Raw genomic sequence first — 27,521 nt, forward strand, 5'->3', positions numbered from 1 at the left:
GCAATAGGGTAGCTCAGAATGAGTGGGAAATGGGTTCTCGTCATAGCAGTGACTGGGCATAGGAAAGGAATCTTAACAAAGCCTCTTGCTCTCATGTCAACCCCTCTGAGGAAATAGGTGTAGTTAGGGATAATACGGAACTCTTCTCGAAGGAGTGGAAAAATTCAAGGCAAACTCTTGCCCTGTATTTTTTTATTTTTTGCAAGGCGGAGTCTTGCTCTGTTGCCGAGGCTGGAGTGCACTGGTGCGATCTTGGCTTACTGCCTCTGCAAACCTCCGCCTCCTGGGCTCAAGCGATTCTCCTGTCTCAGCCTCCCGAGTAGCTGGGATTACAAGTGTGTGCCACCACGCCTGGGCTAATTTTTGTATTTTTTGTAGAGACAGGGTTTCACCATGTTGGCCAGGCTGGTCTTGAACTCCTGACCTCAGGTGATTTGCCCACCTTGGCCTCCCAGAGTGCTGGGATTATAAGTGTGAGCCATTGCACCCAGCCTACACATACCTATTACACATAAAATATTTTGCTATATACTGGGGCTAATGTTCTGATGACAAAAATTGACCACTTACTACACGCCTTAGTTATCGGAACTAAGTATACTGCATTAAACAAAATAGAAAAAGTCCTTGCTCTCAAGGATTATATTCTAATGGGTAGAAACAGATAAAAATGAATAATTAGATATAAATAAATAAACAGGTGAGTAGACAAATAACATCCACTAGATAGTACATGCTAAGAAGACAAAAAAGCAGCGTAAGGTGATAGTGGTGGGGAGCTGAGGGATTGCTCCTTTATGTACAGCAATCAAGGAAGGCCTCTGATGAGGTGATATTTTAAGCTAAGATCTAAAAGAAGTGAGGAGTCCAGCCAGGGAGATATCTGGGGGAAAAGCATCCTAGGCAGAGGGAACAGCAGGTATAAAATCTCTGAGGGATGAGTGTAACTGGTCATGTATAAGGACCCATAAGGAGGCCGTGTGGCTGGATTGGAGTAGTAGGGAAGGAGCAGCAGATGAGTGATGGGACCTAGATCATGTAGGGCCTTACAGCCATGTGACACCTTTGGAGTGCATTGTATTCTAAGTGAGGTGCACTAAAGAGCTTAGAGTAGAGGAGTGACTTGATCTGACTGATGTTTTAAAAGGCCTACTCTGGTTGTTGTGGGAGAACAGACTGTGGAGGGTGGGGAAGGATGGACAATGATGGGAGCAGGGAGACAAGTTAGGAAGCTTTTGCAGTAATCAGTAGTCCAGGGCAGGGATGATGGTAGGTTGGACCTGGGTGGTAGTGGTGGCTAACCAGAAAGCAATGGCTTCTAGACATATTTTGAAGGCTCTCAAATTCTAATTCTCCCCATAGACCTGTTTGATTTTTTTTTAATTTAAATTTTTGGTTTTGTTTTTTGAGACAGGGTCTCACTCTGTCACACAGGCTGGAGTATAGTGGTGTGATCTCAGCTCATTGTAGCTTCGACCTCCCAGGCTCAGTTGATCCTCCCACCTTAGCCTCCTGAGAAGCTGGGACTACAGGTGCATGCCACCACTCCCAGCTAAATTTTGTATTTTTTGTAGAGAAAGGGTTTCACCATGTTGCCGAGGCTGGTCTTGAACTCCTGGGCTCAAGCTGTCTGCCTGCCTCAGCCTCCCAAAGTGCGCTAGGATTATAGGCATGAGCCACTGTGCCCATTTGAGAGGTGTTTGATTTATTTGGAGTTAACGTCTGGGTCACAGGGGTTTGAGGATGTCATTGGAAACTTGACAGTGATCTCTGGTAAAATTCTAAAATTGATTGATCAAAGAATGAGAACAGTGACCCCTAGAAGCCAGCTTGTGTTCACTAAGAATAAATCATGCTAGCTGATAACAATTCTTTTTTTTCTTTAAGCCTTGCCATGATTTTATTTAAACGATCGGTACAAGTTCAGTATAAAAATATTAGAGAATAGACATAAGCAAAAACAGAAAAAAAGCACATTATCCAGAGATAATTACCATATAGCAGTTTGATATATATCAGAGCATTTCATTTTTGGAAAGATTCCTAGGTCGCTGGAGGATTGGAATGTGCTACAAAGGTAATGTGTCTTAAGTGCTAAAATTAGGTATTTAATGTTTTCTCACGTGATCCCAAGACAAAAAAAAAAAAATTTGACCTGGCTTTGGAGCTTGTTGAATAATTGCACTCAGGAATTGTAATAGATCAGTGTTAATCTATAGGAGGTGTTTTTAATGACATTCTACAGGGCTGTTTTTGGTTATATTTTGTTTTTGAACATCAATTTGGATGAAGATACAGAAAAGACATGCCTATGAGACTTAAATAGCAAATGTTTGCAGGCTAGACAGTGTAGAGAATATTTAGTCAAGGGATTGAAACTAAGAAGTTGAAATCCAAAAATAATAAATAATAATTTAAGCTGAAACTTACATGACACTTACTCTGGACCAGGTACTAGTCTAAGCAATTCTTGCATTAACTTATTTACACATACCATAACCTTATAGGTGTTGAAGCATAGAGAATTCAAATGACTTATCCAAGGTCACACAGCTAGTAGCTAGTAAAGTCAGGGTTTGAACTTAGGCTGCCTGGCTTCAGAGTTTGTAAACTTTAATCATTGTATCACATTGCCTGCAAAAGAATTAAGCCCCATATTTCAATTATTAAAAATGAGATTTAACAGTTTATTTGGAAACAAAGCCAGTATGAACCTACAAATTGGTACTGTGGCTATCAGATTAGTTCATGCAATCTTGGACTTCATTATTAGAACTGGGCAGACCAGCTCATCTTTCATCCATCCCACCATTTTACCCCATTGCTACTGTCCTGGTTCAGGCCCTTATCCCATCTCTTGCCTTGACTATTACAATAGCACCCTAGTTTATCCTGCTAGAATGGTCTTTCAAAAACTGCAGTTCTGATTGTGTTACTCTCTTACTTAATCCGTTTGTCCAATACAGGTTGCAAATTTGCTTCCCATATCCACTTGCAGGCATGTATGTTTTGGAGGGACTGTACAGTGGTATTCTTTTTATTTCCTCTTTTTTGAAATCTGAATTCATTGGCTACATTTAAGAGATTATATATAAAAGTAGGGCATAGCCCCTCTTAGCCATAGTCCTTCTAGGCCCTTTAACTCATTTAAATCATTGGCCTGATCTCTTTGGCACTTGCATTTCAGCCTCTGGCATTAAGGCTAAGCATCTTTCCTAGAATGTAGTGCCTAGATCTGAAAATAGTTCCCTTTATGTAAATTTGGCCAGTACAGAATACAATAAAACTATTACATTAATTTATTTACAAAACATTTATAAGGTTCCTACCTTGCCCCTGTCACTGTATTCAGTGCCCAGGACTGAAAAATGAAGATAACACAGTCCCTGCTCTCAGAGCCCAGCAGAGGATGACAGATATTTTAAGTATCATGGATATAGTGATAGAAGCATCTACAGAATTTAGGATGGTGCATTTCTCTTGTGGGGAAGGATGGTTTGAAAAGGCCTCAGAGAACAGATGCATTAAAAGATGTTTACCATTGGGCCAGGCGTGGTGGCTCACACCTGTAATCCCAGCACTTTGGGAGGCCAAGGCTTGTGGATCACTTGAGGTCAGGAGTTCAAGACCAGTGTTGGCAACATAGTGAAACCTGTCTCTACTTAAAATAGAAAAATTAGCTGGGCGTGGTGGTGCACACCTGTAATCCCAGCTACTCAGGAGGCTGAGGCAGTTCTTGAGCATCCCTTGAACCCAGCAAACGAAGGTTGCAGTGAGCTGAGATCGTGCCTCTTCACTCCAACCTGGACGATGGAACGAGATTCCGTCTCAAAAAAAAAAAAGAAAAAGAAAAAAAGATGTTTACCATCGGAATGGCTGTGGGTTGTGGGGGCTTGGAAGGAAAGGAGATAAGGGAATGTTCCTCAAACAGTACACCCTCAGCCTCTGAACTTACTGTGACATTTCAGGGGCCTCAAACCTACCACAGAGACCTTACCAGTTAATTGCTCTTCCCCTTGTGTCTCTGGTGTCAGCCATGCTGAATTAAGTTCCCCGAATACAGCATTGTTTTGTTAGCTTGTTCACTCCCTCCCTCCTTCCCTCCCTCCCTCCCTCCCTCCCTCCCTCTCTCCCTCTCTCCCTCTCTCCCTCTCTCCCTCTCTCCCTCTCTCCCTCTCTTCCTCTCTTCCTCTCTTCCTCCCTCCCTCCTTCCCAATAAACAACTATTTTATACTCTTTATGTACTAGGCACTGTTCAAGGGGCGGGGAATACAGCAGTAAAAAAATTACAAACACAAAAAACTACACTTCTGACCTCATGCATCCTACTTTCTGGTAAGAAGAATCAATGTAAATAAATTTACAAGTAATCAGGTGGTTAAATGTGCCAAGAAGAAAAATAAGTAGGGTATCTTACCTTAGAGCTGTCCAAAGATGGAGTGAGTTGTCTTGGGAGGAAGTGACTGTCATTCTTGTCATTAGAAGTGTTTGAACGGAAGCTGAGTAACTACTTGCTAGATAACGTCCGCATTGAGTGGGAGGTTGGACTAGATGATCTCTAAATCCTTTCCAACATGAAGGATCTCTGTATGCTAGCTGGGTCCCTAACTCTTGAGTTTGCATATCCAAAATACACGAATTTGTGATTCTGGGAAAAATAATGTAAGCCCTGTAATTAGATAGAAATGTGCAAGAATTGATGGTGAGGCTTAGACAGCCTAGGATTTTAAAACAGGTAACTACAAGTGGTCAGGAGGAAGCTGCTTGAAAATAGCTCTTGGCCAGGGGCAGTGGCTCGCGTCTGTAATCCCAGTACTTTAGAAGGCTCGAAGGGCGAAGTGGGAGGATGGCTTGAGTCCAGGAGTTTGGGACCAGCCTGGTCAGCATAGAGACCCCTTCTCTACAAAAAAAAAAAAAAATGAGAAAAATTAGCCAGGCATGGTGGCATGTGTCTGTAGTCCCAGCTGCTTGGGAGACTTAAGGTGGGAGGATTGCTTGAGGCTAGAAGGTGGAAGCTGCAGTGAGCTGTGATTGCTCCACTGCATGACAGCCTGGTAGACCCTGTCTCAATAAAAAAATGAAATGAAATCAAATGAAATGAAATGAAAAATGAAATGAAATATAAAATAAAATATAAAATAGAATAAAAGCTCCTATTATCCTTTAGATCAGAGATAGGCAAATTCTGGCAGACAGGCCCACTGTCTTTTGCTTTTTATATTTTTAATAGTTTATTTAAGTAGAGACAGGGTCTTGCAGTATTGCTAAGACTGGCCTTGAACTCCTGGCCTCAAGCAATCCTCCCCCCTCATCTTCCCAAAGTGCTGGGATTACAGGCATGAGCTACCATGCCCTGCCCACTGCCTGTTTTTTTAAATCAAGTTTAATTGAAACATAGTTATGTTCATTCACTTCTGTACAGTATATATGTGGTTGCTTCATCACTACATTGTCAGAGTTCAGTAGCTGGAATAGAAACCTTAGATCCTATAAAGCCTAAAATATTACTCTCAAACTAAGTTTGCATACTTATGTGTATACTATCAAACTTTTTAAAAAAAGTTTGCCGACCCCTCTTTAAATGACTATTGGGAACAGGAAGTGAATCATGGCAGCTGTGTTGGGAGAAGGGGCAGGGCAGGCCTGATTATGTTCTATTTCAGACCTTCCTGATCTGCCAGGACAGGAAGAAGAGCCACCCTCCAAAATGCTGGATGGGGCCACTTGGAAATGGGTTCAGGAACTTTGATAGAAAGAGCCCCGAATGAGAGACAGTTGGCACTGTATGTTGCTAGCGTGAATTAGAACTGAGCCAGGTACTAACGTAGGGGAAGTTGGCATGAAAAGTGAGACTGTCCTTCCCTTTGTAAAAACCTTCTTAAGATTTCCCAAGGTTTAATATAAACAATTGCCTTCCCAGACCCCACCCTTAGGCACATTTAATCACTTCTTCTGAGCTTCCGGTTATATGTATGATGATACAATATGCTAAGGAAAAAAAAAAGCAGGATAGAAGACAGGATGCAAAAGGGTGGGTGCTATCTTATGTAAGATGGTCAGGGAAGGCTTCTTTATCATTGTTTTATAATTGGTTATATCTGTATGATTCCTTAAAGGCAAGGGTAAGATTTTCTACTTATCTTGGCAAAATGCTGGGTGCATCATAGGTGTTCTATAAATGTCTGCTAAATAAATGAATTTTGCCTGGATAAACATACTTAACACAGAGTAAGGGAGGCAGTAGGAAGAGAGGTGTCTACTTTGCTTTTGGATGATCCAGGAGGTAGCAAAGCATTTCTTATCCTGGCTACTTAGGGCCAAAAGGTCAGAGATAAGTGACCTCCTAACCCCATTTTCAGTCTAGTTCCTTGTTTACTCTGGGGAGAAGGGATGATCTTAGTGAATCACTATTTTTAGGAGGATTTTCCCTGATGAAACTTACTTTAGGTATGCATAGGACTTTTCAAAGTGCTTTTGCTAACTTTATTGCATAGTGTTGCTGTAAGGTAGTTGATATTCTTTTATTTTTTCAGAGGAACTAAAGCATAGAGAAAATCAGTGACTTGGCCAAACAGTATGGTATTCTTAAAAGAATATAAACTTTGGAACTGGACCTAGATTCACTCTGACTGTCCTTGCTAGCTGCGTACTTTGGGAAAATTTGAGAGTCCTTGCCCCATAAGGTTATTGTGAAAGCTGAATAGAATAATAATAGTAGGTTACTGTTTGTTGTGACTTATGTGCAAGGTATTCTGCTAAGCATTTTACATGTCCAGGGATTACCATATTGTCTTTGTGTGGACAGTGAGGGAAAACCTCCGTGGAGTAACGTAGGAACATGTAAAGTAAATGATCTGAGATTCCTGATACCTGCAGAAATCATGTATATAAGGTACTTAGTATTGCCTGTAGTATAGTACTGCCCTATTTGTGGTTGTACTTATTTGTTCCTTTATACTCTTTTGTCATTGTTAGTTTGTTTATAGAGTAGTGCTCAGAACTCCTCATTTTGTAAAAATGCTTAAGAGTTTATAAGGGGTGATTTTGCATAATGGGAAGAATCCTGAACATAGAGTCAGGAGACTGAAGTCCTTGACTTTTGCTAAACTGCTGGAAAAAGCACAGTATTTACTTCTGAGTCCGTTTCCTTGTTTCTAAAATAAGGGGTTTGAATGAAGTAAGTGATTTTATTTTAAATAAAAGCTATGTAGAATTCTTTAATAAAGTCATATAGGAGAAGCCCAATATTGTAAGAAGCTAAAAATCAGTTGCTTTGGTTGAGTAAGTGAAAGGAGCCTGGAGTTCAGCCTGCTCAAAATATCTCCCCTGTTGTCTTTCCCCTAAATGACCCCAAGGGGATTTGCTGAGTCTAGTTTGAAAACCAGTTGACTAAATGATCTTTAGCTACCTTCTGGCTCTGAAATCTCATTCTGAGGAGTGGAGGAAGATCCAGAAATGTTTTCTACTACTTCTCCAACACTTGGTCCGATAACTAGAGCTGGACATCCTGTGAGTGTTGTGGTTTTTTGATGTCTATGTCCTGTTTGTGTGGCATAGACCTGCAAGAAAGGGCTTCCCAGCAGGTCAGGGGGAGAGTATTGTGGTTGAGACATTGTGCAAGTGGCACAGGGCTAGGGATGAGATCATTCAGAGCATTACCACAGGGCCTGAGATTCTGTGCTGTCTGTTCACTCTTGCCATCTGTTTTCTCCTTTGTAGTCCATGATTAGGTCATGGACATTCTTATTATTTTCTGTTAATGGTCATTGCCAAAGGGCCGACAAGCTATTTGATAATTAGGAGGCTCACTCATCAGTCAAATTCATCGAATTTTCAGCATTCCCTGTGTGCCAGGCTCCCTGCTGGGTACTGAGAATATAGTGGTGACACAAGTTGGAGAGAAGAATTGAGTAAATAAAGCTGCAATAGAGTGTGATAGGTTCTGTGATGGGAACCATGTAGCAGACTGTGAAAGCAAAAAAGAGAGGCCCAGATCTGGCCTGGGGTTTGAAGAAGGCACTCCAGAATTTTCCAGAAGGATGCGTTGTCTAAAGTGGGATCTGAAGAAATGAGAAGGAATCAAACTAGTGAGGGACCAGAGGGAAGAGGGAGGGCGAGGATGTAGATGAAGAGGCTGGCGGGGCCACATCATGAAGGGCTTTGGGTGCCATCATGGGGAATTTGGACTTTATCCTAATAGTAGCCAGGACCTTTAGAGAGTTTTAAGCAGTGGTGTGTAATACCTGCTTTCTCTGTATGTTTCCAGTAAGTATTTGCTACATATTTACTGGGTTTAGCTTTTTCATTGCCTGTACTAGTTGATTCATATCATCCAGAGTCTTGATAAAACATATAAAATTGGCACTAAAAGCCAAATAAATAAAACGGTGGTATAATTCCCAGACTCTCCTAATTCAGAATTATGATAATTTATAGATGGGGCTATACTAAGGTTTAACGTTTCCTTCTTTTGAAAAAGAGATTGTGAAAACTATAGTATAAGCTAGTACAAATAAGATGTGCTGAGAGAATGCTACAGTTTGAGGATAAGCTGGGTTTTCTTTAACAGCTTTATTGAGATATGCTTTATGTATCATGAAGTTTATCTCTTTAAAATACACAATTTAATGGTTTAAGCATATTTATGAGGATATGCTGTTTTAAAGCACTTTATAGATGAATCATATATCATTTGTCTTCCAGTGACTACGATGGCAACACAGACCCTTTGTATCATACACTCATTTAAAATTGGTGTGTGGTCTAAACTTAATTAAGTCCTCCCAAACCAACCCTGTGTATAAATTGACAAGATTTTAATTGTACCACTGGGCAGAAGGCCAAATGCAAGAGTTTTTAAAAGGGAAAAGCTTTCTTTTTAAAAACATAAACTATAGGAGGTTTTTTCCCTCTCCGTTTTTGAGAATGAGGAAGCAGGTAGGCTGGGGAAAGGAGAAGGGGGACCAAAAGAGGCAAAGATGAGAGGACAGAGAAAGATGTACCCAGAGAAGCAGAATGATGGACAGGGAGCAGTATTCGGGGTGGGCAGAATCTGAATGGAAGCGGAAGGCTTGGTCTTTTCAACACCTTCAAGCGTTGGTGTTTTTGAGGAGCTGAGCTTGGGCTCCATCTGGTGGCTCTAGGCTTATAGTGCAGCCATTAGAAGAATCAGGCTTGGAGAGAATTGGCATTTGGCGTCTCCTCCAGGCCCAATTTCAGTTGTTTTTCTTTTGCCCTGAGCTTTCTCATAGGATCATTGTTGGAGTCATTTCTTCCCTCTCCAGTGGTGGCTGTTTTTCTCTATGTCTAAGACTGTTTCTTCACTCTTGTCCTTGAGTTTTAAATGTGATCTTATTGGACGACATCACCTAATACTCTATCGTTGCTGCCGTCTATTGACACCCTGAGTCACTGCCCCTAACTTCTCAACAACTTCAGATTCTGTCTTAATGTCACTCTTTCCAGCATTATTCCTGTTAATTTATGGCGCTTACATGCTGGTGACCCTTGCAACACCTTTACCTCTCAATTATTTCTCTCTTCTAATGATCTTGTTCTCTACTTCTCCCTACTCCCCCACAGGATTCCTATGATTATACCTTCGTTTTTGACATTATCAATAACTACAGTCCCTCCATGATTTCAATTCCTTGAAGTCCCTCTCTGATTTCTGTCTTCTATATTTCAGGCTTAGTTTCCTCTGGTACCTGGTACCCTTACTCCAACAAGCCTTCAAGTCCCCTTGGGACCTTCACTTCATTAGTTTCTATTATATTTTCACTATTCTTCACCTCCTTCTGTACTGAGTGAATTTAAAGTCCCTCACACACATCCTCTGCTCTCCTGTCCTTCTTTTGCTTTGTTCTGCAGTGCTTCGATCTGGTTCAGTCCAACTCTGGTTTCTCTATTCTTTTGTCTGTTCAGCCAGCTGAACAAGACTGGAGAAAAAGATAGAACTTTGTGGATTGGTTTCACTTTAAATCGTTACCAGGAATTTCAAGTGGGCCCTTACACATCTAATATACATCTCATACACATGTCCCAAATGAGACTCCTCATCTTCCTTCTCAGACTGCTCCATCTGCGGTCATCTCCATTTGAATTGATGGTAATGCTGTCCCTCTACAAATTCAGCCCAGCCACCTTAGAGTCTACCTTAATTCCTATCTATCTATCTGTCTATCTGCTTATTTATTTAGAGATAGGGTCTTGCTCTGTCACCCTGGCTGGAGTACAGTGGCACAGTCATAGCTCACTGGAACCTTAAACTCCTGGGCTCAAGCAGTCTTCTTGCCTCAGCCTACCAAGTAGCTGGGACTACAGGTGTATGCCACTGTACCTTCTAATTTTATTTTATTTTACCTTTTTTTATAGAGACGGGATCTTACTGTGTTGTGCCCAGGCTGGTGTTGAACTCCACCTCAGCTTCTCAAAGTGTTGGGATTATAGATATGAGTCATTGCACTCGGCTTCTTAATTCCTTTCTTTGCCTCATGCTTCACATGTAGTCTAAGAGCAGATCTTTTGGTCGTACCTTCATACGGCCAGAATTCTGACCATTTCTCAACTGTCTTGGTCACGTGCTCTTGGAACGCATGTACTGCCACCATCCTGGTCTAGGCCATAACTATGTTTTGCCTGGATTACTGCAATAGCCTCCTATTTGGTCTTCCTGCTCCCACTCTTATCCCCTGTAGTCCATTCTACTTGCCACCTACTTAAAAGTTTCTACTGAGAAGTGGTTCAGTTGTTATTATAGATTGTTTTTGTGTTTGGGATGTTTTTGCTTCCTCCAAAATTCGTGTTGAAACTTAACCCCAGTGCAACAGCATTAAGAGGTAGGACCTTTAAGGAGATAGTATTAGGGATCAGCACCTTTAAAAAAGGGCCTGAGGGAGCAAGTTCAACCCTTTTTGTTCCATTCCTTCTTCCCTGTGAGGAAACAGCATTCTAGGTGTCATCTTGGAAGCAGAGACTGGGCCTTCAGCAGACACTAAACCTGCTGGTGCCTTGATCTTATATTCCCAGGCTCCAGAACTGTGAGGAAATAATTTCTGTTCTTTTTGGAGATGGTGTCTTGCTCTGTCGACCAGGCTGGAGTGCAGTGGCGCGATCTCAGCTCACTGCAGCCTCCGTCCTGTGGGTTCAGGCAATTATCCTGCCCCAGCCTCCCAAGTAGCTGGGATTATAGGTGCGCACCACCACACCTGGCTAATTTTTGTATTTTTAGTAGAGATGGGGGTCTCATCATGTTGTTCAGGCTGGTCTTGAACTCCTGACCTCAAGTGATCCTCCTGCCTCAGCCTCCTAAAATGTTGGGATTACAGGCGTGAGCCACCACACCTGGCCAGTTTCTGTCCTTTTAAATTACTACCTCAGGTATTTTATTACAGCAGCACAAATGGACTGAGACAATGGTCTTTTTTTCTTTTTTCTTTTTAAAGATTTTCTGTTTGTGATACATTCTTCCGTATCCTTACGATGTGTCTAGGTGCAGATTTAGTTTTCTCCTGTTGGGACATTGCTTCCTGAATGTGAGGTCCATATCTTTAATCAACTCTTGCAAATTCTTACTTGCTAGCTCTTCAAATATTGCCTGTTCCCCATTCTGTATTCTATCCTTTTGGGCTGCCTGTTAAAACTTCCTTGTTTTGGACCTTTTTAATTATTTCCCCGTCTGTTAACCTCTCTTTTACCTTTTCCATCTTTTTAACTCTGTGCTGCTCTTTGTAATTACGTATCTCTCTTGACCACTATTAATATCTTCCTTTGCCTCTAATATGCCATTTCTCATCTCTGTTTCTAGCTGTTGTATTTGGTTAACTTTCAGATCTTCTGATCTTTGTTGATAGCACCTTGTTCCTTTCTCCTGTTTTTTTTTCATTCCTTCTTTTATGACTTTAAACATTGGAATGTACTTATTGTATGGTCTCTAGCCAATAATCTTAGTAACTTTGGTTCTTTTTTACTTGACTTGCTCTGCCCAGTCAAGTAAAAGATGGATCTTTATGTGTTTTGTAATTTTTAGTTATAAGCTCAGGTTCAGCTGGACTTTAATCTGTGGGAATCCTGTGTGACCTCTGTAGAGAGTGGCTCCCTCCAGAGTACTTTTGTTTGCTCAGCTAGGTTTCCCAGGGATATTACTAGGCTGATGGCCATTTTATGTTAGTTTCTCAGGACAGATAGGTTCTAGACCACTCAGGTGGTATAAATTTGAACTCTGAATTCAAGTGAGAGCAGGTCTAAGATTATAAATTCTCTAGGGATAATCCTCCTTTAACCCCTAATGGAGCCCAGGTGCTCTTATCTCCCTATATCAGGGAGGTGACTTTTTTCACTAGTTATCCTGGAGCTGTAGTTCTTCAATAGTCCTTGCTTTAGACTGGGGACTGGAGTCTCATTTTCAACTTACCACCTCTATTGGGCCCAAACTCTTGCCTCTTATACCTGCATGATTGTTAGAACCCAAACTCCTTGGTTCTGGAGATCGGCAAGACCCTAAGAAGGACAGCTCAGTGGTAGTTTAAACTTACTATTATTTTTCATTTAGTCTTCTTTTCCTCTGGTTTTAGCTGGAATGTCACTTACTTTCTATGTGATCAACTATACATTTTAAGTGATTGTTACATTTTATTCAGTATTTTTAACTGTTTTATAGTATTAGAGGTTTTCCAGGTTATCTGGTTTGCCGTAGTGGTGGAAATGGAAGTCTGTTGTTTGCCTTTTAATTTCGTAGGACTTATTGTTCATGAAAGCTGTTTAAAATACATTTATCAATCCATTCTCCTGTTTTAAAAATGAGAAAATTACATAAAAAAACTAAACCTTCCCCTTTCTCTATTTCCTTGGGGTATTATTATATGTTTGGTATATATCCCCAGTGAAATGGCTTTCAAAGAAACCAGTCTTCATACCAACCTTAACATCTGGGGCATTTCTTTTACAGTGCAAAAGGATACGTTTTGTAGAAGCTGCCTGTTGGCTGGGTCGGGCCAACTCACACCTGAATTCCACTTACAAATATACTTTTGGGAGAAGAGATGTTGAAAATGGGTGTAGAGAGATTGTTTTAGTATATTGTGAAGCTCACCGTTTATAGCAAGGCAGAGGGTTAATTTGTATCACTTTTAAGTCACAATAGCTCATAAGAGATAATCTTTAAAAAAAAAATCTTAGGATTGTTTATTGCTTTGTTACCAAGATCTTCCACATATTATCTCAGAACAACACTGGGGAGAAATACGGTAGACATCATTATGCCCATTTTACCACTAAGTAAAACTGAGACTTAGTTTCCATTGTTAATGACTCTCCTGAGATTATGCAGGTTGCAGATGGTAATGATGTTATTATACCCTGCCATGAAAATTGAGGCTTCTTATATGTCTTTTTGCCATGCTGCCACTGGTGACATTCTTTATTAGGGCAAAATGAGGTATCAACTCAATATCGGCCATAAAGAACCAGTGTTTTCTTGCAGGTTTATTCAAGTCATTCATTCAACAGGTTTGAGCCCCTGCTATGATCCAGGCACCAGGAACAGATAGGAGCTCTTTTCTATAACTGGGAGCTAACGTGCAGGTTTTACATTTGCTGACTGACATGCTTTCTACTTTCCTTCTGTAGATTGATGATGGTCTCCAGCTGTCAAAGAAGATTGTGGTTGCCAAGAGAAAGGTAACCATTTCTCATCCCCTTGAGTGGAATTGGATGCCTCTAGGAGCCCACATTGGCTGGCAGTAGACATGGCCGAATTTACAAGCTACAAGGAGACGGCCTCCAGCCGCCACTTGCGGTTTAAGCTACAGAGTCTAAGCCGCCGCCTTGATGAGTTGGAGGAAGCCACGAAAAACCTCCAGAAAGCAGAGGATGAACTCCTGGATCTCCAGGACAAGGTGATTCAGGCGGAAGGTAGCAACTCCAGCATGTTGGCGGAGATTGAAGTGCTGCGCCAGCGGGTGCTGAGAATTGAAGGCAAAGACGAGGAAATTAAGAGAGCAGAGGATCTGTGTCGCCTGATGAAGGAGAAACTTGAAGAGGAAGAAAACCTCACCCGGGAGCTGAAATCTGAGATTGAGCGGCTTCAGAAACGAATGGCTGAATTAGAGAAGCTAGAAGAGGCCTTCAGCAGGAGTAAGAATGACTGTACCCAGCTGTGTCTGAGCCTGAATGAGGAGAGAAATCTGACCAAGAAAATCTCCTCTGAGCTGGAAATGCTCAGAGTCAAAGTGAAAGAACTAGAATCTTCTGAGGACCGCCTGGATAAAACTGAGCAGAGTTTAGCGTCAGAGTTAGAAAAGCTGAAATCATTAACTCTGAGCTTTGTAAGTGAGAGAAAATACTTGAATGAAAAGGAGAAAGAAAATGAGAAATTGATAAAAGAACTCACTCAAAAACTAGAGCAGAACAAAAAAATGAACCGAGATTATACAAGGAATGCTTCTAATCTGGAAAGAAATGACCTACGGATTGAGGATGGCATCTCTTCCACACTGCCGTCCAAAGAATCAAGAAGGAAGGGTGGTCTGGACTACCTAAAGCAGGTGGAGAATGAAACAAGAAACAAATCAGAAAATGAAAAGAACCGCAATCAGGAAGACAACAAAGTCAAAGACCTTAACCAAGAGATTGAGAAACTTAAGACGCAAATCAAACGCTTTGAATCGTTGGAAGAAGAGCTTAAGAAAATGAAGGCCAAAAATAACGACCTTCAGGATAATTACCTAAGTGAACAAAATAAAAACAAATTATTAGCCAGCCAACTGGAGGAGATAAAGCTACAAATCAAGAAACAGAAAGAGTTAGAAAATGGAGAGGTAGAAGGGGAAGATGCTTTCCTGTCCAGCAAAGGCAGACATGAGAGGACTAAGTTTAGAGGCCACGGAAGTGAGGCTTCTGTGTCCAAGCACACAGCGCGGGAACTGTCTCCTCAGCATAAGCGGGAACGACTCCGGAACAGGGAGTTTGCTCTCAACAATGAAAACTATTCTCTGAGCAACAGGCAGGTTTCTTCTCCCAGTTTCACCAACAGGAGGGCAGCAAAAGCTTCTCACATGGGGGTGAGTACAGACAGTGGGACTCAGGAGACAAAGAAAACTGAAGACCGGTTTGTACCCGGATCCTCCCAGAGCGAAGGGAAGAAGTCTAGGGAGCAGCCCTCAGTGCTGAGTCGCTACCCCCCGGCTGCTCAGGAGCACAGTAAAGCGTGGAAGGGGACTTCCAAGCCAGGGACCGAGAGCGGACTGAAGGGAAAAGTGGAGAAGACAACACGAACGTTTAGTGACACCACCCATGGATCTGTTCCCAGTGACCCATTGGGTAGAGCTGACAAGGCTTCTGACACCTCCTCTGAGACTGTCTTTGGCAAGAGGGGACACGTGCCTGGCAACGGAAGTCAAGTAACTCAGGCTGCAAACTCTGGCTGTTCTAAGGCCATTGGAGCCCCGGCCTCATCTCGAAGATCCTCCTCAGAAGGGCTCTCTAAAGGCAAAAAGGCTGCCAATGGCCTTGAGGCTGATAACAGTTCCCCGAATTCCAAGGCTCCTGTTCTATCGAAGTATCCTTATAGCTGTAGAAGCCAAGAGAACATCCTTCAGGGATTTTCAACCTCACATAAAGAAGGGGTTAATCAACCTGCAGCAGTTGTGATGGAAGACAGCAGTCCGCATGAAGCCTTGAGGTGTCGAGTCATCAAATCCAGTGGCAGAGAGAAGCCAGACTCAGATGATGACTTGGACATAGCATCTCTTGTTACTGCCAAGTTGGTAAATACAACCATCACTCCAGAGCCAGAGCCCAAACCACAGCCTAACTCTAGAGAAAAGGCTAAAACCCGAGGGGCACCTAGAACCTCCCTATTTGAGAATGATAAATATGCTGGAATGGAGAATGAATCTGTGAAATCTGTCAGAGCCTCCACCAATGCCATGGAGCTCCCAGATACCAATGGTGCTGGGGTAAAAAGCCAAAGGCCCTTTAGCCCCAGAGAGGCGTTGCGGTCTAGAGCCGTCATCAAACCTGTTATTGTTGATAAGGATGTGAAAAAAATCATGGGAGGATCTGGAACAGAGACTACGTTGGAGAAACAGAAACCCGTCTCCAAACCAGGGCCAAACAAAGTGACAAGTAGCATTACTATCTATCCATCTGACAGCAGCAGCCCCAGAGCTGCTCCGGGTGAGGCCCTGAGGGAGAGGCACACATCCACTAGCAATATCCAGGTGGGGCTGGCAGAGCTCACATCAGTTAGCAACCATGTCAACTCCCCTTTTGAGCTCTCCATTCACAAACATGACATCACCCTGCAGCTTGCAGAAGCGGAGAGAATGGCAGATGGGCCCCTGAAGAACAGGCCAGAAACAGTGGTCTCTCGGAGCAGCATTATAATCAAGCCATCGGATCCTGTGGAGAGGAATAGCCATGCACCTCCAGCGGAGACAATCAGGTGGAAAAGCCATAGTGCCCCTTCAGAAGTGGGCTTCTCAGATGCCAGACATGTTACTGTGCGGAATGCCTGGAAGAGCAGGCGAGACTTGAAATCTTTAGAAGACCCCCCAACTCGAATAGGTAAAAACATGGAATCTACCAATAGCAATGCCTACACCCAGAGGTCTTCCACAGACTTCTCAGAACTCGAACAGCCCAGGTCCTACCTTTTTGAGCAGGGCACTCGAAGGGTAGGACCAAGTTCAGGGGATGCCCCTGAGCCCTCCTCCAGAAGGACCCAAAGTAGCCTCACTGTGTCAGAGGTGCTTACCCGTCGGAATCGGGTAGGAGACACCATCACTGTTGCAGCCTGGAACCACTCAGCAAGCATGGTGAGTTCCAGCCTCTCTCCTCTCTTTTCTCTCTCCCTTTTCCTTCTTTGCCTTTTCCTTTTTCCCCTCTGCTCTGGCCTGTGTGACCCAGGATCTTGAGAACTGAGTAGAACTGGGTTCCTTAGAGAACTGTTGAAAAATCGGGGGGGTTTGACCTTTCTCCTAAAGAAGGTTTTTGGCAGCATCACTTTCCAAAATCCCTTTTCCAATTTGTTGTCTTCATTTTGCTCTCGTATATGAAAGTGATATAAAAAGGAAATCTGTCTTCTCTTCTCTTGGTTTGCCAGAGCAGCTAAAGGAGCTCCCCGTAGGCCCTCAGAATAGCATGAAAAGCACAAGCAGCAGCTGCAGCTGATGGGGAGCTCTGGGCAACAGGAGGAGGCCCGGTGCCCTTTCTGTAGGGCACAGTGAGGGGGAGCCAGGTCAGCAAGTTCTCGGCCGCCTCAGTTAGCAGATCTTCACAGGCTGCTGGCCTCTCAGGGATGAGGAGAGCCGGGGCTTACACTGGGCCTATTTTAGATAAGCGTATACCCAATTCCAAGTGACACTTTCTTTTGCCTCCCAGACAGCTGTCTGTCTCATATTATCAGTCTGAGGGCAGGGCTGGTTCAGTATAGCTCATTACAGCTTTGACAAATCCAGAACCACCTGCCTTATGTGAGTGTGAGGCTCAGAGTGTCAGAACAGCATCTGGAGAAGCCCCTGGGAGTGTCTTTTTGATGAGAAACCTGTGATGATGAAAAACTTCTTGGACTTGGACACAGTGCTCCCTTCTTTAAAAAAGCAGATGACTCTGTTAACTTGAAAAGCCCTGTGACTCTTTACAGGGTACTTAACACTGGACAAAAGTACTTCACTACCCACTATCTCATTCAGTCCCTTGAATATCTGCCTGGGGGCAGATATTATCCCCATTTTTCAGATGTAGAAGCTAAGGGTCAGAAACACAAAATATCTTACCTAAGGTCACCCAGCAGAATTACTGGAAGAGCGAAGACTTGAATCCAAGATTCCTGTCTCTAAATCCAATGCTCTTTCTACTCTGCTAACCTTTCTTACTCATGCCTATGTTATTCTTTGATCTGCATTTGCTTGGGAGAACCAAGGAGAATATTAAAAAGGTAGAATTCTGGCCAGGCGTGGTGGCTCACACCTGTAATCCCAGCACTTTGGGAGGCCGAGGCAGGCAGATCACAAGGTCAGGAGTTCAAGACCAGCCTGGACAATATAGTGAAACCCTGTCTCTACTAAAAGTACAAAATTAGCTGGGTGTGGTGGCACATGCTTGTAATCGCAGCTACTCAGGAGGCTGAGGCAGGAGAATCACTTGAACCCAGGAGGCGGAGGTTGCAGTGAGCCAAGATCGCACCATTGTACTCCAGCCTGGGCAACAAGAGTGAAATGACGTCTCAAAAAAAGAAAAAAAAAAAAAAAAGCCAGGTGTGGTGGTGCGTGCTTGTAATCCCAGCTACTTGGGAGGCTGAGGCAGGAGAATCGCTTGAACCCGGGAGACGGAGGTTGCAGTGAGCTGAGACTGCGCCACTGCACTCCAGCCTGGGAGACAGTGCGAGACTTCGTCTCAAAAAAAAAGGTAGAATTCTAGGCGTAGGGAGAAAGACAGCTATTTGGGCCCCTGAAGCTTTGGACATTTAAGAGGAGAGATAAAGGATGAGAGACGGGAATGTGAGCTTTTTGGTAGTTTGTATGTGGGAAGGAGGAAGAGAGCTGTCCAGACCTCTCTTCAGCTCCCCATCAAGGATGTGTGGACCTCATCCCCAGAATCATGCAGCCTGCATGCATGTGCAGAACTCGGAGACTGCTGGCCCCTCCTCAGGGGTATAGTCCCATGCCCCCATTCCAGGCTCTATCCTCTGTACGGCTCCTGTTGAGTTGTGAGCCTCCTCCTAGCCTACCCTGATTGTTCCCAGCAGCTTGGAGTTCCCAGTCTACCGATTTCCAAGGAATTTACATATTGGCCCATACTCAGGCAAAAGCATATCTTTGCAGTTAACTTATGGCCTGTCTGGGCTATATCTGCCTCTGCTGGGTTGGAAAGGACCCACTATGGTAGCAGGTGAGGGTGTCTTGGTCCTCACTTTACTGACCTCCACAGCTCACTTTTGTTATTTATTGGCACAGGAGGAAGAAGGGGAAGACTGTACACTCAGTGTCTACAGGCAACTGCACAACTCCCTGGATCCGTCTGAACTGCCTGGGAAGCAGGGGCTGCCAGAGTCTGGGCGAGTACGGGCCGAGGAACGATTACGGCCAACCAGGCCCTGTGCTGAGGAGAACTGAGTCCGCTGGGTGTCTGTTGTCTGCCCTCTGCTCCTGCTTCTCAGCTCTTCCACTGTCCTGCCCCACGAAGGATCCAAGGCCAGTTAACCAGGCAAGACACAAGCCTTGGCTGGAAAACTGTGGTAGAGCCGGGCTGTGGCTCAGGTAATTTTTGCCATTTGGCCAGAGGGAATCAGAGACTACAAGCTGGACAGTCACCCAGGCCCAACCTTCCCCAATGCACGAGTCCTCTCTCTCTCCTTGTCCCTGTCCACCAAGTAGTTGGACCATTCTGGCCCCCAAACAGGGGAAGATAAAGTCCCCACCACACAGCAGGAGTCAAAAATTCTTCTCGGCTCCTTGGTGGGTTGTTTCTGGATCCTAGGGCAGCCTCTGTCTGTGTGGTTAATGTTCTGGTTTCTCAGTCTCCTCACTATATCCACTTCACTCCTCATTTACCCAATGGGCTCAAGTACCCCGTAAGATTTACCAGCCATCAGCTCTATCTAGGGGGCTTTCATTTCTTTCCCCTTGGAGTTCTTTTCTTCAGACTTAAAGCAGAAAGGGGTCTGTGCTGCCTCTAAAGGATTATGAGACTACCCTTTAGGTTGAAGTTTGACCTGGCTCCTGGCTTACCAGTCTCCTGGAAGCAGAGCATGCAGATACCCATGCGGATACCCATTGGAATGATATCATCCCTCCCCAACCCCAGCTCTCTCTGCTCACCTTCCAAAGGCACCTGGAGGTGCAAGCCTCATGCATCTCCTTTCCTGAGCACCAGTAATGCTGCTGGCATCGCCTGCTTTCTCTCCGGTGGCTGGAGACTTCAAGCTGACTTCATTCTTTCCACCTTGGGAAAATCCCTAGGCTAAGCTGGGCCTGACCCAGCATCCTCTGCCTTCTAGGAAGTGCCCAGCAAGAGGGAAAGCAGACCCGAAGTGACTCCCCTTTAGTCACTCCACAAGCAATAGCTCCATGAGAGGCATGGACTGTGAGACTACTCCCTCCTGTTCCTCCTTCTCCATCCCCCATGGAGGAGGCATCGCACTTTACCAAGCTGATGCATTCCTACAGAAGTGGGCCCCGGATTTCTGCAAGTCGACTATCATGATGACTTCGCTGGAGGAAAGGTGATACGTACATACGCGTTGAGGGCCTTAGCTTTATATAGTTCAAAATGCAGCAAACTTTTCAGAAAGCCACGTAAATAAATTGGTTAGGTTCCTTATACCAGTCACATGGGGAAGTTGAAAAGAATTGTATATTCTTGGCAGTGCTTTTTCTTTAGCATTCTGTCAATTCAAAGAAGGGATCCTCTTTCAAAGGCTACCTTTATGAAGTAGACACTATTGCCCTCAGAATGAGAGAACATTAAACTACCAGTCTGGTAAGCTGGATTTTTTTCCCCATGGCTTTACTTCCTTGCTGTGTGACCTTGGGTGAGTCATTGTCTTCTTGGAGCCTCAGTTTCCCTGTCTGTAAAATGAGTTCTTTGAAATGGATGATCTCTAAGGGCACCAAATCTGGTATTCTAAGGTTCTCCTGTTTTCACCATCTATAATAGTATGGGATGATTTTTGCTTGTGGAAGGTATCATCCGTGTGGGTTCTTCCCTCCTGCCCTCAATTGTTTTTCTGGGCCTTGTTTTTTAGTTTCTCTATGTTTTAATCTCATGGGGATGAGCTCAGAGAAGCTCCGTGGGCCTGTTTCCCAATCTGCAAAGTGTGAAGGGATTAGATCGGATGGTCTCTGAGGCTCTTTGTGGCATCAGCCTTGCCCAGTGCCACACAGTATCTCCTGGCATTCTAGGAGTCTAGGTATTATGGAAAGTACCCAAGTCTGTGTATCTCCTGTTCCTGTGCATCTCCTATGAATTTCCTGGCAAGAGGAAGACTCAAGACTTCCTCCAGAGGAATTTGTCTTCTCTGCCTTCACTCAGCATGGGAACCAGTGTTCATCCTGCCCTGGTCTGCATCAGATTTGGCAGTGAGGAGGCTTGGGGAGCACCTACCTTACTTTCAGGGACAGGAATCTATTGCTCATACTTCTGCTTCCTAGAGTTTTGCCAATCTAAAGGCATTGTCATGTGGCCTGCCTTTCCTGTCCACATCCCCACCTCTGATGCTCAAGATGCTATTTCCAAGATCTCTTACTGCTGCTTCTCCTGGCTCACTGGCCAGAAACTAGCTCACTCAAGGCTGCCATCCTTCACTTGCAGCCTCCCTGCAATTCTCCTTCACTGGTTGGCAACCTTGAGAGTTCAAAGAAAATCAACCTCTGTGGTGGTCAACTAAAGGTATTAGGAAACTAAGTCTGTGGCTCTTCTCTGCTGATGGAAACAGAAGGGCGCCAAGCCATGCCTAAAAAGATCTCGCCAATAATTCTTGTCTTTGGGTGTTGGAGCCCTGGATTCTGGTGCTATAGCTCCTGGTGCCAAAGTCTGGATCTTTCCACATTTCAGCAGCACCAACATCTGCTGCTACTCAAAATGTCCTGTGGAAGAGGGACAGCTGTGATGCCCTTTTGCTGGGGCTGCCATCTTGAAATCTGAGTGCAATAGGATTTGATTGTAACAGTTATTTCAGGATATTTTGTTTCTTTAATCTGCACACTTTCTAGATAGATTTTATTTTTAAATGTCCTCAGCATTGCAGAAAATAACATTGTAATAGCAAGTAAAGGCTGGAGGCTGTTTCTCTGGGCTTCAAATGGCTGGCAAGGCTGGCTCTCAAATCCCAAAGTTGGGAGGCATGTTTCTGAAAAGCAACTGAGGTGTGACTGTTTGGACCCAGGCCTCATCATCAGGGGTCCTGGAGGAAGCCTCCAAGTAGAGGGGAGACCTGGTAGTTGAATAGTTGTTTAATCAAGCCAAATAGTCCCACTGCCCCCGGTCAACAAACCCACTTTTATGACAAGTTTCTTCCGCAGCTTGGCTCTTAAATTTTACTGGCAGGTGTATGGTTGTTGGAGGGTTCCTAGTGAGTTGGGGGACCTGGCAATAGAGCTGCTTGGTTGGAGGAAGTGAAGCTGGCTTAGTACCAGCAGCTGATCTCTTCCACGTGCTGCTGCTTTTTTTTTTTTTTTTTTGCCACTCTGATACTAAACCAGAGAAAGCTGCAGGTGGATAAAGAAGCTGTGGCTGTTTTTTGCTTTTGGGTGGCAATGAGAAAGAGTCATAGTGTGGGTTAAAGGGATCTGCAGTGGGGCCAAGGATGCCACCCCACCCTCAGCTGCAGGCAAGCTTGCACATAAATAACCCCCGTCAGTGGAGTGTTCGGGATGCAGGGGGCACTATAGTGTTCTTGGACTTGTCGTCCTGGGGCAGTTTTAGTTCTTTATATTTAGTGGGTCAGTGCCAAGTGCTACCACTTCCCAATAAAGGAATGGGGACCCAGAGGCTGGGTCCCTGGCTACCTTGTTATGAGGTTTCGTTATTTCTCTGACAAGATTGCTTTGGGAAGAGCTGCTTTTAGGGATTATTTTTTGAATACCCCGAGTGGGGAACAGGGTTCTCCTCAAAGCCTCACAACCAAGATCATAGGAAAGGGGCCCTATTTTCCTGCTGCTTCCCAGCTCAGAACATATAATGAATGGAATTTATTTTTAAGAGAATAAAGTCTATTTTTTTGTATTTTAAAGATTGAGAGGGCTAAGAAAGTAGCCCTCAAATAAACTGTTATTGCATTATAGGCCCCTTTGTTGGGGGCAGCCTGTTGGTCCACACCTACTTGCTCAGGCAGGTGCTCTGGTCTCACCCCTGCCCCTTGGAGTCTAGGTGCAGCAGCTTCTACATTCCTGCTCCAAGCATGGGACCAAGGAGGCCGGAACCTGTCGCTGGAAACCAGGGCAAAGCAGTGGCTCAGGGCTCCTTGGGTGCATGTGTATCGTTGGAGCTGCCTGTCTGCATGTATCCTCTGGCGTGAATGCTCTCTGTTGGCTCTGCAGTACAATATGTAACCAATAAAGCTCCCTCGTTTCCGTATACTCTGTGCGAGTCTGTGATACCAGTTTTGTCAATGTCATCCCTGTGTATCTATCTGTCTTCTATGCGTTGGCGCAGCTCTAGTATATTTCATTGTGTAGTACTTAAAATTGGGTATTTTACCTAACCAATTACTGATACTGCAAGGACTGGAAACATTAACTGCCCTGATCCTGGTGTGCAGATTCTTTCCATTACTGCCACGAATTCTAAGACTGGGGGGGGGGAAGCCTTCTCCGTTTTCATATTCCAGTCAGATTACCAATATATATAATGTCCCTTAACTCACAGTAAGAATAAAACCACATTTAAGGGACATTACTTGGATTTGTAGTAACAGTGTTTATCTATCTAGCTATTATCTATCAATCATCTATCTAGCTATCTAGCTATTATCTATCATCTATCTAGCTATCTATCTATCATCTATCTAATCTATCTATCATCTATCTGTCAGGAGCCCCTGGGAAGGAACCAGCATGTAACATGTTTTTATCTATCTTATATGGCAAAAGGGACTTTGCAGGTAAGGATGCTGGGATGAGGCAGAGCATCCTAGATGATCCAGGTGGGCCTTAAATGTAATCACAGGTAGTATCCTTTTAAGAGAGAGAGAGAGAGAGACAAAAGATTTGACTACAGGAGAAGGCAATGTGATGATGGAAGCAGAAACTGGAGTTACATGCTCTGAGGATGGAGGAAGGAGCCACGAGCCTTCCCACCCCTAGAAGCTGAAAAGAGCAAGGAAATGAACTGATCCTCCCTCCTCTGAGAGCCTCTGTAATGAATGCAGCCCTGTAGACCCATTTTAGACTTTAAGCATCCAGAACTTTCGAATAGATTTGTTTTTTTTTAAGAGCCACTAAGTTTGTGGCAATCTGTTAAACCAGCTGTTACCTAAGCCCTTGATCCTATGTAGTGCGCTTCCCAAAATGTACACCACCACCTTTAGTAGAATTGGGAAGTTTTAGCACATACCCATGGAGGGAATCAGGAATAAAGGCAGACTGGTCTCCCAAAGGCTCAGACTTTGTTTCAGCTCTTTTGTGTTCTATCAATCATCTTGAAAGTGCATCCAAAGTTTCCTAATAACCATGTTCTTGGCACACCACCACACCCCACCCCCACCCAAGTGAGGAAGCCTAGTCTGACCTTCCAGGAAGTCCACTGCTTCTACAGGACCGGCCCCCCCCTACCTTATCTATCTTCTGACCTGATCAAACCATTTTTCTCTTTTATATAAACATCATCTTCCTTATTTAAACATGGAGAAAACATGTATTACTATTGCCATAGGATAAACTTGGCATTTCCAAAGGAGTAATGCCCCCATCTTGTATGTAACTCCAACTCAAAGGAACAAAAGAGAGGGCCAATTTTATATGAAGTTTTATTCTCAAAATATAAAAAAAAAAAAAAACCCACACACCAAGGGACTAAGATGTTATTTCACAGCACTTGCTTGCCTCAGTCTTTATGAAGAACACAATTCCAAACTAATGGACAAGTTCCTCCCTGTGCTCTAGGTCATTCAAAGGAGGCAAGCTCCTTTGTCAATCAGGAGCTCCATCAGCTGATCAGGAGCCCAGATGCCAGGGTGGATTTTCTCAGTGGGATCTAGTATTGCTAGAAGAGCCTTCCTTACATGGCAGAAACAGGCATATGGGCCTCTTCCCTTAGAATGTATCTGTCTCACATGCTTGGGGACTGCTGTGCAGGAACACCTGGTGTGGCCTGGCGAGGCAGCGTATACATGGCCCCCAAAAACTGGTCTGCAATTCTTCCTGCTTCTCGCAGCCCACTCAGCAGAGCACCATGCACTGTGGCTGGGTAGTTACGGATCGTATGTTCTCCCGCAAAGAAGAGTCGTGGAATCGGCTATTTTAGGGGAAAAAGAGAAAATTGGCAGGCTGCACATACACCTTTATTCTTGTACTTAAATTGCTAAGTACTTAAATTGCTGTTGACCTTTTTAAAGGCTGACCCCCCCAGTTACTATTCATCATTCTGTCGAAGAGTCTCCCTTATCAGTAGGCACTTTCCCAGAATTGACAAGTAGAAATGAGACAATAAAACTCTACCTAGCCCCAGTCCTAAAGTGATGCTTAACATGTGTTCTCATCAGTTTAGATACCCAGTTGTGAAGCGTCCTTCCCTCATGTATAACTACTTCTGGGAGGGAGCCTCGCTACCCTGAAGCACAGGACATTTGGTGATCAGGGACACTTAAGCCTCGCAGCTCAGAGCAGGTCTGGGCTATGACACTAAGGAATTCTTACCACTCTTTGGAGTGGGGTCTGGCATAAGGGTCTAGACAAGGACCCAGAGTTATTTCTCAGAAATGCCCTGGAAGCCCCTAGTAATTGAGACCTTACAGCAATCCTATGAGCCATTACAAAATGGAAGTGCAATTAAAAATGGTTTTGTTTTTTAGGGAGAAAACCTGAATAAGGAAAAATGTTATTTGACTTATACTCTGGACTCCTCCATTCTGAATGTAGACTGCCTAGATTTACAAAACCAAATTATGAGAAATCAGAAATGCTGCCCATCCTTTTAACTCTGCTCTTGGTTATCTGAAAGGGTCCGAAGATGGAATGACTAAAATCTGAAAAAAAAAAAATCAGGGACATCATGAGATCCTGGCCTCTTCCCAAATAAGCCCAGATAGTTTGCCAGCTTCTCACCTGTGGGGCACCTGGAATCGAGGGGCCAGGAGTGATTGGCTGAGCCATTAAATCATAGTCATTTCCAGATGATCCTGCAGCAACATAGGAATAAGAGCCCCGGGCCCAGGGATCAGCACGCCAACGAGACACCACAGTTTCTTTGGGCTAAAAGAAAAACCAGGAGCAAAAGTCATTACGAGACACCAAGCACAAATCAATCCTTGAAAGGTGGAAAAGCAATGGTGGGTGGAGATGCAAGTGAAGAGAAAGAGGGGCAACATGTGAGAGCCAGTGATCAAGTGATGAATGCCTGCTTTAAAACACACATGGACAAAAGGACTTCAGACAGGAAGGATGCCCCTCCATGTTGCCTTCCTGTCTATGAATCCAGAGATCTACACAGGGCTTGGCCTTTATTCTCTTTTATAAATTCACAATATGCCTCCCTTCAAAGGAATCCTAAAGGGTTAAAGTATTTCAAAGAACACGAAAAAGTACCAAGAGGTTCTCTGAAAACTTCCCGGAGATACTCACTGGAGTTTGGCCATTTTGTCTAAAATGTCAGGGATATGGTGTGACTCTAAAGCCAGAGGAGAAATGCAGCTAACAGCCTTCAGACTCCCCAGCTCTTGTTCTGGGGGGCTTTTCTGAACCCCACGCTTAGGCCATGAACTCCAAACATTAATTATTCATGTAAAAGCACAGACCTCAATTCTAGCTTAAACTGTCCTGACCAAGAACATACTGCAAATACATTAAACCCTGGTTGAGTTTGAACCCTAGATCCCTCCTTGCCCCACCTACCTACTTACCTGAGGTACTGCACTGCTACCAAAAATCCCTTTGAGAATGGCCAGGCATCGGCCAACAATCACATCGTCACTTATGTTTTCCATGATACCAGCAGCTTCTCCTGCCACTAGTGCCAACAGTATTGGAGCTGGGGAAACAGAAAGGATAATTCTAGGGTTTTCCTACAGACTTTCCTCAAAAACCTCCTTATCAGGCCCCACCTTATTCCTGGTGCTCTGAAATCTGATGACAAGACACACGCAGTACCATTCAAATGCGAAGAGACAGATTATGTTTCTGAAACAGCATACAGAACTCTCTGTCGCCAGACACCAGCCAGTAGTAGGAGCTGGCAGACTAAAGTGAAGTAAGATTCTCAGGTACCTCACTGCTTCTAACCTGGCAAAATACTGCAGTTCTGAAGATATAATTTCAGATCTTGCTAATAAAAGGGAATTATTAAGCATCGCTTTACTTTGGCACAGAATTCTTAACCTTGACTACCTTGGATAGCTCCATGACAATGACCACATCCCTTTTAGCCATCCCAGGCCCCTCCAAGCCCAGGACTGTCTTCAGTCACCCATCTGGTGAGTAATTATGCAACAGACTTAGGTGGTAGGCACAGTACTAGAAAAGGGGGATAAAAAATATGATATAAACTATTACTCCAATAGAGCAACAGATGCAAAATTACACAGACAATTATTAACTTAAAAGCTATGAAGAAAAATGTAGGCTATACGGAAAAGAATACGGGGTATTTAATTTACATTTGGGGCAGTGGAGATGTGTCCTGGAAGTCGTCTTTGAAATACTGCATTTATGTCAAGACCTGAATGCTGAGTAAGACAGGCTGGGAAGGAAGGGGGGTCGAGGGGGTGGGAGAAGCAGCCTCCCCAGGCCTAGACCACAGTGCACGCAGAGGCTCCGAGGCAGAAAGCAGCATGGTGCCTTCCAGGATGTGAGAACAGCCGAATGTGC

The 27,521-nt window shown here is 44.0% G+C and overlaps 2 protein-coding genes across 24 annotated transcripts in view; one reads left to right on the forward strand and one right to left on the reverse strand.

Moving 5' to 3' along the window:
* LUZP1 (leucine zipper protein 1) overlaps positions 1–23,076 on the forward strand; it is a 93,277-nt gene extending 70,201 nt beyond the window's left edge. For 8 of the 17 annotated variants that reach the window (XM_063784821.1, XM_024356922.3, XM_063784812.1 and 5 more), the window contains 2 exons: positions 13,627–16,817; positions 18,957–23,076. In XM_063784821.1, coding sequence (XP_063640891.1) covers positions 13,746–16,817; positions 18,957–19,115 — 3,231 coding nt within the window. In that variant the 5' untranslated portion in view covers positions 13,627–13,745 and the 3' untranslated portion in view covers positions 19,116–23,076. The remainder of the gene's footprint in view (positions 1–13,626; positions 16,818–18,956) is intronic. The other 9 variants (XR_010147744.1, XR_010147747.1, XR_010147749.1 and 6 more) reach the window with 3 other exon arrangements.
* A 1,373-nt stretch (positions 23,077–24,449) lies between these two features.
* The window catches only part of KDM1A (lysine demethylase 1A), a 64,197-nt gene continuing 61,125 nt past the window's right edge, over positions 24,450–27,521 (reverse strand). For all 7 annotated transcript variants that reach the window (XM_063784872.1, XM_063784873.1, XM_063784875.1 and 4 more), the window contains 3 exons: positions 26,558–26,685; positions 25,764–25,910; positions 24,450–24,954 (listed from right to left, as the gene is read on the reverse strand). In XM_063784872.1, coding sequence (XP_063640942.1) covers positions 24,769–24,954; positions 25,764–25,910; positions 26,558–26,685 — 461 coding nt within the window. In that variant the 3' untranslated portion in view covers positions 24,450–24,768. The remainder of the gene's footprint in view (positions 24,955–25,763; positions 25,911–26,557; positions 26,686–27,521) is intronic.

This window comes from Pan troglodytes, chromosome 1, assembly GCF_028858775.2.
Source record: "Pan troglodytes isolate AG18354 chromosome 1, NHGRI_mPanTro3-v2.0_pri, whole genome shotgun sequence".
NCBI lineage: Eukaryota > Metazoa > Chordata > Mammalia > Primates > Hominidae > Pan > Pan troglodytes.